This window comes from Hyposmocoma kahamanoa, unplaced genomic scaffold (assembly GCF_003589595.1).
Source record: "Hyposmocoma kahamanoa isolate Upper Pololo Valley unplaced genomic scaffold, ASM358959v1 174290, whole genome shotgun sequence".
NCBI lineage: Eukaryota > Metazoa > Arthropoda > Insecta > Lepidoptera > Cosmopterigidae > Hyposmocoma > Hyposmocoma kahamanoa.
This window is the reverse complement of record NW_020653681.1, coordinates 372-12,978: the sequence shown is the minus strand read 5'-3', so window position 1 is coordinate 12,978 and position 12,607 is coordinate 372. Positions and strand designations below refer to the sequence as shown.

At 35.5% G+C, this 12,607-nt stretch overlaps 1 protein-coding gene across 1 annotated transcript; it reads right to left on the bottom strand.

Annotated features, from left to right (window-relative positions):
• Positions 1 to 1,864: 1,864 nt before the first annotated feature.
• Positions 1,865 to 9,446, bottom strand: LOC113225789 (D-beta-hydroxybutyrate dehydrogenase, mitochondrial-like). Its single transcript, XM_026458193.1, has 6 exons — positions 9,212 to 9,446; positions 4,729 to 4,981; positions 4,466 to 4,623; positions 3,913 to 4,084; positions 2,581 to 2,730; positions 1,865 to 2,342 (listed from the first exon to the last, which is right to left on the bottom strand). The coding sequence occupies exons 2-6, from the start codon at positions 4,970 to 4,972 to the stop codon at positions 2,149 to 2,151; spliced, it is 918 nt and encodes a 305-aa protein (XP_026313978.1). The 5' UTR covers positions 4,973 to 4,981; positions 9,212 to 9,446; the 3' UTR covers positions 1,865 to 2,148.
• Between the last annotated feature and the right edge of the window lie 3,161 nt (positions 9,447 to 12,607).

The window sequence follows — 12,607 nt, the reverse complement described above, 5'->3', positions numbered from 1 at the left end:
GTTAAATAAGTGTTGTACATATGCATTAAATGAATTTACAGAATCGTTCACGTTTTCGCACATGAGACGCTCTCATGCCACGGCCTGTACATCACGATTGAAACAGTCTAAATCTATGTCTCTGATCGGCCTGAACGTAATACTTTTGGGTAATGGTTTCGATTTCTTGACATGTAAATCACATGTTATAAAAGCATGGTGGCTAAGGTTGGCCACATAATCGACAATTACGTTAGATATTTTCAGACTACTACAGACCAAATCTATAAGTGTCCCTGAGTGTTCAGTGAAATGTGTAGCCTGGGTAACATACTGCTGGAGATCCATGTACTGAAGGAATTCAAAAACTTTTTTGTAAGTACGATTAGATCCACCTTAAAATCTCCCAAGAGGATGACATTATCAGATGACGAAAATGAATTTATGGACTCTGTCAATGCGTCAATAAACATATCCAAACCGACCCACTGTGGGCGATATGCGGTACCAATTGCTAGTTTTTGGCCATTAACTGTAAACTCGAGCCACATTTGTTCAACAGGTGGTGTATGGGGATGGTGTATCGGCCTTGCACATATTCCGCGTGGAAGATAAAACCCTACCCCTCCACCACGCGAGAAACGCCATTTGGGTCGTAGTATATGGCGCAGGCGGTAACCACGAGGAGAGGGCACGAGTGCATCCTCCCCTCCTCTCAACCAGGTTTCATTAATTGCCAGAATATCTACTGCGTGCCGCTCCAGTGCCACCAAAAATTCATCATGCCTCGTGTGCAGAGAACCGGCATTCAATAATCCTAACGATACGTGTTTGGCCTTAATAAATTGTATAACGAATGAAAAAAGAATCTGGATGTACTTGCAATTCAACAAATATCTTTTAAGTAATGTTAAATGACGCTTGTCAGTAATGGATAATATTCCTAAAATAGATAACATAAAATAATTTGAATTGATATTTTTATAGCTAGTACAATTTGAAGATAGAGTATTGGAAATCAAAAAATTTAATTCTGCTAGACAAAGAACATTAAGCAATCGAACAATTAGACTAATCAAAGTAAGCAATAAATAACACAACACACAATACATCACAAATAAGCAAGCCTAAAAGTATAATACCAGCTTGATTATGATAATTACTTATCCTCTTAAAATTTAAAACAAATATAATCTTTAAACCGTAACAAAAACCGTAACAAAAAATATGTATAAAAATATGTGTGCAACCAGAAGTCAAAGCACAGGAATAGTACAGAGCAATTATCACTAATATAATAATCTAGTTCCATGATGAAATTACCTCTCCGCAACAGAGAACGAGAAAGGAGAATGCAGAGACAAAGCTTACAATGACAATGTACACACTCAGATGGGGATGCCAACGCGAGAGGCTCCAAAAACCTTGTCTATATCGCTGTCCGTGTGAATCCGGTGACGTTCCTTTCCATGCTCCCTCCGAGCGAAGACTCTACCGCCGCGTGTCCATACGTACGTCCAATTCATTCGACTTGCCACTTCCCGCGCCCTCTGGAATAACTGGCGATTATATCTAGTAAGGCGCTCATTGACGAAAAAGATACTCGTAGCGCCGGGCAAGCCCATGTCCTCAGTGGAGAGGTGACGACGAACCCTTGCAGCTTCGAGAAGCGCGTCCCGTGTTTGTCTACGAGCCAATCGCACTAGTATTCGCGGCCTCGGCGCTTTCTCGTCTGCCAGGAACCCTCTACCCTCGGTAGTGGTCCCAATTAAATTTTAAGAAAATATTCCATCTCTAAAGATCGCAAACTAGGGGATGAAACCGTTTTCATGCACTTTCCGGTAATCGATTTCAATAAAACTTGGCAAATAGATGTAATTCTACATTCCACGAACTTTTGAAGTTGGTTTTTTTAGTAGGTACTCTGTACTGAGATTGCTTATTTTGTATACTCAATTTTTATTAATGATTTATTACATCCTTATTTTAACAGATATACATAACTAATAGAACTTTCACATTCATGGCGATACAAAATACAGGGAAAATTAATGAAGGCAGTGAAGCAACCTCCAATATTTTTGATTAAGTAAAACACCTGACATAAACTTTCAATTTCCAGGAATATTGAGTATCTCTCTATTTCTGAATTGATCCTTTTAATATTACTTATTGCTTTTTTGGAAAACTAAGAAATTTGTTAATTAACCACTGTTGAAAACTTTCAGGCATTGGGATCTTTAACAAGTTGTAATAAAGATTATATCTCCCTGACTCAACTTTATACAGTTCCTTTGGATTTTCATCCAATAAAGCTTTCATATAGGTTTCTATTATACTTTCATCTTTTAAGGAGTCGTAGCAGGTGGCTTTGTGACTAACAGTAATCTGCTCAGCTTGAATATTGCGCGCATGACCTGTGAAACTCTAAAATGATCGGGTTATCTAAAGCTTGTAACCCGGGTTATCGGGTCACAGGGTCTGGTCGAATCATTTTGATTCTATCGATCACGATCGACACACGTCTAATAGGTATCCGATAATGTCATTGTAAACATCATTTTGAGCAGATAATTGATTAATTAGTATGTTTTTTCTTGCTGGTGTTTTGTGAAACCAATGCTAAGTAGTCTGTAAGCGTTTTTAATCTTCTTCCATAAAACTTTTTTTGCTCTTCATCAAGGTTCTCTAGCATTGCTAAACTTTGTTGTTTTTGAGAGCTGAGCAGATTACTGTTAGTCACAAAGCCACCTGCAAGAAAAAACATACTAATTAATCAATTATCTGCTCAAAATGATGTTTACAATGACATTATCGGATACCTATTAGACGTGTGTCGATCGTGATCGATAGAATCAAAATGATTCGACCAGACCCTGTGACCCGATAACCCGGGTTACAAGCTTTAGATAACCCGATCATTTTAGAGTTTCACAGGTCATGCGCGCAATATTCAACTTTATCGGTATAATTTCAGAGATTATTCAATAATTCACATAACACTCATTTTGGAACTGACAATATTATTACTCATATCGAGTTCTTAGGTTTTCGCGATTGTTACACATAGTGATCACGGTTGACTCAACCGTGACTATGGGACCTGCAAAGGGCCCCAAACGTCGGTTTAATTGAAAAAACAAATATAAGCGATTTAAATCCGAAAAAATAGTTTCATTTCCAATATTATTATTCGATAGAATCTTCGTTCGATCGAATCAAAAAGTCAAGCAATTTATTTTATATATAATTTAATTTATATTAACGAGTTAACGGATCAACGGTTGAATGAGTCTCTCAATCATTCATCCTAATTGTTCCGTGACGTAGTGTCCATTACATGGTTATTTTGTAGGTTTAATCTGTTTTTCGGTATGTTGTGATTATTTATGAGTGCACTAGTTGATATTAAAATATTAATGAATTAGTAATTTTGAATGCTCATAAGTTTTTTGTTATGTATTTTTACTTTGTAGGTGTTACTTTTCTTAGAAAGAAATTTTAGTGTCGTAAGTTTATCAATGATGCATTTAACTTTAAACACATTACTCGTCAGCAGGAAAGAATAAAAGCTAATTGTATAATTTGACACTTTTAAATTCCATAATATGGAAGTATCGTGAGTGATCAGAGTGATCCGCTAAAAGATCGAACATATCGCACTACTGTTACAATAGTGTTGTAACTCAAAATAATATGATGAAAAACAATAAAATTAAAAGATATCTATTTAACTCAAAATGAGTCAATATTTTTGATAGTTAGGTCTGGCAAAACAATTCTTATTCAAAAACATTAAAATATTGTTTCCCTGTTATTTTTAAATATATTTGACTAGTAGGAAATTGTTTAGCTGCGTGTTATATATACACTGTAAAACTATATATTAGTAGCAATAGAGTGCATTTCGAACTAATGCATATGAATACGTACCCGGTACAAAAGCGACAGCAGTCAACCCATGATGATAATGTTCAAGCCGTAATGCCTTAGTCCAAGCCAGAACAGCAGCCTTGCTCGCGCTATAGGGCCCAAAGCCAGGTAACGGTTGCAGGCCACAGTGGCTTGCTATGTTTATTATTCGAGGACGCAATTTATCTTGCTTCTGTGAAAATATTCGTATATATATCAAACTTTATAATATCTGATCTTAGTAGATGATTGCTCGATGATGCACGGTTTTCATAAGGATTTTTTAACGCATACATTCATAGCCCCGCACTAGGGAATCCTGAGTCGTGGGTGCCATGAACACACACGTAGATAACCACAAATTACACCCAAATTCACGAGATAAATAAATGTAGGCCTTAAAAATATTTCACCCAACCAGGAACCTCTGCGTGGTAGACCAGCATGGTAACCGTTCGGCCACAGAGGCAGTTGGTAAGTATTTATCGTTGGAGAAAAGATGCTTTTTTAGGTACCTACCTCGTTATTAAAGAGGTTGCCTAATATAATATGGAGGAGTAAGTTAGTTACTTACATCGATAGCAATTCTTCTAAGCTCTGGCAGAAATGCGGAGGCTACTCTCATGGCTCCTAGTAGGTTCACGTTTATCGTGTTTTCAATTATCGATTGAGTTTGCCATTCGTAGTCGCCTATAGTCATTATCCCAGCATTATTGACTACAGCATGAAGTTCTGAAACGTGAAAGTACCTATTTATTATGTAAACTTCTAAATAACGAGTGGCCATTCTTACTTCAAAAATAAATAATCAGGCTATTGTAGACGCCTAATACTTACTGTACCCAGGGTTATCCTTCACCAGAGTATCAATATAGTCCTTAAATTCTGTAACACTTTCGGGTTTAGTGACATCCAGTCCATGCGTATGAGCACTCAAACCATTTAGCGCTTTTGCTGCGCGGGACTCTGTTCCTCCATACATACCAGCTACTGTAACTAAACCTTCACGGGCTGATCGTGCAGCAACGGCCCAGCCTAGGCCGCTATCGCAACCAGTTATAACAACCACCCTTCTTAACATTTTATCCGTCTGAAATAAATTTTAGGGAATGTTTAGTTTAAAGTTAAGTGCTTTTTAATTTCGATGCCCTTACCGTTATAAGATATTTGTGCGCAATATTTATTACTTATTACTTATAGGTACATATATACTCCCATCATATTGATTATGGCAACCAAGTGGATACTGTGTATACAGATTTCAGTAGCGCGTTTGACAAAGTTAATCATTGTCTACTTATGCGAAAACTTGAAGCTTTTGGCTTAAACTGATGTCTGTTGGAATGGCTTCTTTTTTTATTTTTATTTATTTAATTTCCTTAACAATATTCTTTGTGTTGGAAAAAAGAAAATACAATTACAATTAAAATCTAACATCATATCCAAATAACCAAACGAAAATAAATTAATATATTAACTAGTCATTAGTACAAAATAATTATAATAATACAATAACAATAACGATGTCAAATTAAATGTCATCGGCATGGTTCAATACAAATTAAATGCAAAATAATAACAATAATACAATAATGTCAAATAATAATAATCAATAACAATGTCAAATTATGAATCCTTATCTTCGTTAAATACAATTTAATTTAATGTCACAACAAATTCATCAATACAATAAAATGATTTTTCCAATAAGAAACGTTTCAAACGCTTTTTGAAAGATACGTGATCTTGTACCATTTTAAGTTCACTAGGGAGACTATTATATATTTTTGTTGTTTGGTATCTAGGGCTATGCTTTATAATATTTAACTTTGGAGCTATTACACCACGTCTATCCTTTCTCCTAGTAACAAGCCTGTCTGACTCGATCTCCTTGTTAAATTCAGACGAACATTCAGTCACGCCTGTTAACAACTCCAAAATATAGAGACAAGGAACTGTTAATATAGATAGCTGTCTAAAATAAGGTCTACACGACTCCCAATGTGGAATTCTAGCTATGGTTCTTATTGCTCTTTTCTGAAGAGTGAAGGCTTTCTTTACATTATAGTCATAGCTGTTACCCCAAAACCTGATGCTATATCTTAAATGCGACTCGACTATAGCATGATAAACCATTTTTAAGTCGGCGACAGAGGCTTCATCCCGCAAGGATCGAAGAGCATAGCAAGCTGAACTTATTTTATTTTCTAATTTACTAAGTTCAGGCTGCCAATTTAAATAAGAGTCAATGTAAATTCCCAAAAACTTTACAGATTCTACCAATGGTATAATTTTATTTGTCATCATAATGTCCATATGGTCGTGGTTTCTAGCAGTTGTTCGGAACAATAATACGTTTGTTTTACTCGTGTTAATGACAAGATTGTTATTTTTGAACCAAAAATCGAATGTTGAAAGGACCTCATTAGTTTTGAGCTCAAGGCTTACTAAATTTTCAGCTGTTATGACAGCGTTGGTATCGTCTGCAAAAACTACTAATTTTACATTTGAGAACTTGTCTTCAATAAATTTAATTAGGTCATTGGTAAAAATAATAAATAGAATTGGACCCGAAATAGAGCCCTGTGGTACGCGACTTTTAATTTTAATTGCCCTTGATTTGCACTGCACTAACTCCTCAGACTCAACACTATTGACCTCCACAAACTGGTATCTGTTATTAAGATAAGACTGAAACAGTTGCAATGTTTTACCCCGTACACCATATAGTTCTAATTTTTTCGCCAGAGCTACGTGATCTATTGTATCGAAAGCGGAACTCAGATCAAGAAAAAGACCAGAAACTTTCTTTTTCTCGTTTAGGGATACTATAATGTCATCAATAAGTGTGTGCACTGCGTCCTTCGTACCTCTATTTCTTTGATAACCGAATTGTCTTACGTTTAAAATATTATTCCTTTCAAGATGATTCAGTAAACGAACCTTCATGAGCTTCTCAAGGATCTTCGCTAAAACTGGTAACAAAGATATAGGTCTGTAGTTCATTGGATCTGTTCGTTTGCCTTTTTTATATATAGGAACAATCTTTGCTATTTTCAGTTGTTCTGGGAAAACTCCCTGATTATAGCATTCATTGTAAAACATAGACAGTGGTTCTGCCAGGATGTCTACATTATCTTGAATTACTGTAATGGGCATTTCATCATAACCAGATGATTTTTTTCTCTCCATCTTCCTGAGAATCTTTCGTATCTCAAACGGAGTAATTGGAGTCCAACTCATGTCTTTGTTAATAATTTCTATATTACTGGCAATTCATTCATTCATATTTATCGGAAAGATATCAGTCTATCGTCATAAGAGGTTTTGAGTTTAATGCATATCTCACACAATCGGATGTATCGCTGGGTTCTAATCGGGGACCACTACTTTTCATTTCATATATAAATGATATCGTCCCTTGTGTACAGCACTGCAGGTATGCTCTCTTTGCCGATGATTTAAAAATTTATAAAAGGGTGGAATCCTTGGACATAGCATCGAACCAGGAAGACTTGGACAGGATTGAAATGTGGTCTAGGTCTGACGGAATGTGTTCATTCGAAAGTGTTCATACGTTCGCTATTCTAGGAAGGTAAATTCTATTCCCACGAAATACTAAGTCAGTGATCAACTTTGAGAAGAATTATGTGAAGTATAAGATTTGTGTATCATCATTGATAGTAAACTGAAATTTACACCACATTTCAACTATGTTACTAAGAAGGCAGCTTAAATGTTAGGTTTTGTCAAAAGAAATTCACGATCGTTTGGTAGCAAAACCAAAATAATTTTATTTAATACACTGGTTCGCGGTCAACTTCAATATTCTTCTGTAGTTTGGAACTCCGGGTATACGGTGCACTCTCAACACTTAGAGACTGTACAACGAATTTTCACAAGACACCTCGCCTTTCTTTCGCGGGATATTTCCCTTATATAGGTGTCCGTATGACCAGCGTCTGGGGTTTTCTAAGCAGTGCGAGATTGCCGTAGGTTGCATGATGCACTATTTTTAGACAAATGTGTCAACGGTACCTTAAAGTGCGAGGAGTTGCTTCCTCGTATTTCACTTTCGGTTCCTTATAACTTACCCCGGAAGCCCATCACTCGGTTGTTCCATCCACCGCTTTGAACCAATGTTGTCAAAGATGCCCCTGTGTCTCATGTTTGCTGCACTTGTAATGAACTCAACGCTGTACCTAATCTGGACATATTTTTTGATTCCTTTGCAAACTACAAATTTGTCATATTAAAATACATATCTGCGACCGTACACGATTAATTGTGTGATTGTTATTCTTTTAATTATTTATTTTGGTTATGATGATTTAAATTAAATTTAATTGAATTTCTTTTTTTTTACTTTCAATATTCATTATACTCGTACTTTAATTGCCATGTAGGTGTAGTCATTGAATGTTGTATACATCTGTAATTGGCCTGTGCACCGGAGTTTGTTCTCTTTAGTTTTAAATTGTTTGAATGTATTAATTAATACACATGCTGTTGATGTGCATTATGAAAATAAATTAATAAAGAAATAGTTAGTTTGTCGTATGCAGCTAATTCTCACACAGGAAATACTGAGTAAGATGAATGAAATGTTTGAATGACATGTGAAATGAATGAAATGTTTTATTTGTTCATTTTACATGGCATAATTCAGGGGCTGATGTTTCTTTTTAGGATTGATAGGGCTTGTGTCAGGAAACGCCGCTCTTCTTTAAAATTAATAGGCATACATTGCTCTTATATTATTTACACATTATGAAAGAAACTACTTTAATTTCTAAACTGATATAGATAGTAAGTTATGATTAAAGATCAAAGCGCTTGTATACCTAATTTGCGCATGTAGGTCAAGCTTTTACCGCATGTTGTTAACAACCTATGTGTGTATCAGCAAGGGGAGATTATAATTCAAGTTTACACTAGAAATGTCCTTCGAACGTAAAATCGCCGGTGGCGATGGTTTTTCGACCTGAGACGGGTGATGGGGCAGAAAAATACTTACTTTAGCAATGTTTGTAAAAAAACAATTCACATAAAAATAAACGCTGTTAATTTAAATCTAGCATGAATAGGATGTATGTACATAGAAACACAGTAATTAACTAATTTTCTCCACGCGGATTTTACGCCGATCAAATTCATCGACAGCGTAGAAAAATCGTAAGTAGACGCGGCGTGGCGTGGTGTGGCCTGGCGACATGTCTAGACGACTTTATTAGGTCATGTATTGGTAGTTATATAAGAAGTAGGTAAAGATTGAGAGAGAGGAGAGGTTCTTCTGTAAACTTTCTATGTATGTACTTACTTGATTTGGTAGTATTGTACTTTGCAGATATTGTTGAATTTACACTAAAATGTATTATTTAAAATGTTGCAGACAAGATTATTGCTAGAGCGATACCGAGCGAATGAGACCCGTTGCATATCAAACAGGTTTCGGATTTCGTTGCATATTTACAATGAATTTCATTATACGTGTTTGTTTGATAAGGTATTTTTCTGTTGTTTTTACTGCAACATCTAATAAACAACTGTCTTGTGGACTGTTCCAACAGGATAAGAAAGCTTTTACATTTATTGTAATGATGAATGATGGCAATCGATCTTTTTAAACTTTTTTACTCACCATTTAGACCTGTATATTAAGCATACGTACCTACTCTACAAGCGTCAACCCGCTTTTTTTAGTTTAGAGCGGAGAATGTACAGTACAAGCGCAATATTATTATATTTCTTATCGCCAATGTATGTAATCCGCTAGTCTATTCAATACTTCGATATTCTATACAATGCCTAAAACAGTCAGTCAATGTATGAAATGATCTGATGACGATGATGATATTATATACTTGGTCTAGGCTTTTTATACAATGTCGAACGTGTTCCAATTCCAGGAAATTGTGAAAGGTGCACAAAGCAATGTGATAATAAGAAGTGCTTGTGTGTTAATTAGAATATTTTATGTACGTCCCAATAGTGGATCTTGTAAGAATAAGTAGATAATTAGAGGTTTTTTCTTTTATATTTCCGACCTCGTTCGGAAACGCAAATAAATTAGGTTCTGGTTCAGCTTTTTAATATTACTAACCTAACCTAAACCCACAGGAGGGAGTCGAAACAGCTCAGAAACGCAAACAGAAATAACTGATTTGATTATTTTCTCTTTCATTTAATACTTTGCCAATTCTACGACTGGCAATATATACTATTGTGTATACCCAGACTATGATATGTCCCACCCAGATATGTCCGGGTAATGTGTATAACAACTAAAAATATTAACTATTTTATACATTACCTAAAGGAATGATATAGGTAATCTACTTCTATATTGGCGTTAACATATTTTCATTAAAATAGTAGGTAAGTGAATAAGTAGACATCTACAATACTAATAAGTAGGTAAGTACTCGTTCTTTCTTGCATACATTATTACGGTGGCGGTGATTGGTTTTTGTATGGGGTTTAAGAACTCTTTTATAATTCATGTGTTGAATAGCGGTCATTCAGTCGACACACATAAAGAGAAGCACACTCTTGGGAAATTTGCTCACCCTCGATCGTGTCCTGTCTACTTATAGGGAAGCAAAAGACTATCGCTTTATCTTTCGAAAGTTGAAAAGGTGCACTGCATATCCATTGCATATTTACGAAGGTATTTGGTATGGAAAAGCTACTATGACGCAGTAAGGTATATCGAAGTTTTTGGAATTTTCTGATAAGATCGCATAAAGTATGGATCCTTTTATAATACAAATACAAATACAAAATACAAAATAATAGTGTTTGTTCATTTGAGAGTTCCTCTTGAGGAGGATATTTCGACATGGATATAATAATAGCTTGGGGTAAGAGAACCTGCGTTTAACGAGGCTCTTATTTTACTGTGATCTTCTCAAAATAAGCTTTGTGGAATTTTTAGGATGACTGTGGTGGCTAGACGTCTGTAATGGATTTTAATTGTTTCATAATTATTATTATTAGTTATTACGCAACGACGACCCACGCGTTCAATTTGTTTGTCATTAAGAATTAATGTTGTTTTAGAATAATATCTTGAGATGTGTCTTGCTATTACGTGGGATATATCCGGAATCTATTCATTTACGTCTTTCCAACATGCCTGCTGGTAATCTTCCCATAATTCGTCGTCATTCATCAAATAGACGTCACTTCCGGCACGTTCATCTGTTACGTTTCCTTTTGCTTTTGACTAACAATTTTACGAAATTCGTAAAACGTGTTAACAATTTTGGTTTTTGAAAAGTGTTCTTTCTACATGGGCTTAATTTGTTCAGGTAATGAAATTTATTGATGTACACAGAAATAAATAAATCTAGAGATTGTAGCCTACCCAAGCAGTACACCCATATCTAAATATATACTATAAGATATATCTAATAGAATTTAATTCGATTGAATATTTTAAGAGTTCACATTCCCTCAACATATCTCGAAGAAGGTTTCTAGATAATTTAAAGTAAAAGTGGGCACAACTTTATTAGTAATTCACAAGAGTGCTTTGAGAAACTATATGTAGGTAGTGTTAAGAGTGATTCTTATCTTTTTTCTGAAGTAACCCTTCTAGAATGCTACAAGACCATTTGTAGAATGTAGACAATTTTAATTTGGTCTTGTAGATAGTTTTTAGATAATTTATAGTCTATGATAGTTTTCTTAGTAATGCTATTTTAAAACCAAAATACTAAAGCGTTACAAACATAGGACGCAATTCTCTTAATAATAGGGGTTAAAGTATGAAATTGCCGATTTGTACTGAAAATCTAAATTGTTTATTTTTTAAATTTTTAACAAATTTATTTAATCAAAATAGTTGCCATTATTATCTATACATTGCTGCCATCTAATGGGAAGGTTATTAATGCCTTTGCGATAGAACTCCGACGATCTAGACTGCACAAACTGTGTGAAAGCATTTTGTACTGCCTCCTGGGAAGAAAACTTCTTGTCACGTAGATAATTGTCCAAATCACGAAAAAAATGGTAGTCCGTTGGAGCAAGGTCTGGTGAATACGGAGGATGACGAATGGTTTCTAACTGCAGTTCCTGAAGGGTCAAAATGGTTTCTCGTGCTGTGTGAGGTCTCGCGTTGTCGTGGAGCAATAATGGTGAAGATCGATTCATGAGTCGGGGCTGTTTTACTGCTAGTTTTGTCAACATGGTTCGGAGTTCGGCACAATAGACATCTGCCGTTATTGCTTGACCAGATCGGAGAAAACTATAGTGAATAACACCATGCTGAGACCACCAAACAGTTACCATTACCTTTTTATTGGTAAGTTTTGCTTTAGGACACTGTTGTGGCATTTGACCTGGGGTCAGCCATTGCATTTTTCTTTTCCGGTTATCATAAAGAATCCACTTTTCATCACATGTTACAATTCGATCCAATATTCCTTCATTTCTGTACCGGTTCAACAAGGCAACACAAGTTTCAACACGCGTTTCTTTCTGCAGATCAGTCAAATCATGAGGCACCCATTTTTCGTATTTTTTTATTTTATTGATTTGACGCAAGTGAGTCAATATTGTGGGTAAGGTAACGTTAAACCATGCCGCTAATTCCTGGGTAGTTTGACTAGGATCGGCTTCCACTATCTCTCTTAATTCATCGTTATTCACCTGTGTGGGCGGTCTTCCTCGTGACTCGTTCTTTAAGTCGAAATTTCCATCACGAAAG

Bases quoted from the DNA above. Each gene is read 5' to 3' on its own strand.
- LOC113225789 (XM_026458193.1), bottom strand. From the start codon at position 4,972: ATGTTAAGAAGGGTGGTTGTTATAACTGGTTGCGATAGCGGCCTAGGC. The intron at 4,624-4,728 runs GTAAGTATTAGG...TTCACGTTTCAG, and splicing joins GAAGGATAACCCTGGGTACA to AACTTCATGCTGTAGTCAAT. The intron at 2,731-3,912 runs GTACGTATTCAT...TTTTTCTTGCAG, and splicing joins TGCTGTCGCTTTTGTACCGG to GTGGCTTTGTGACTAACAGT.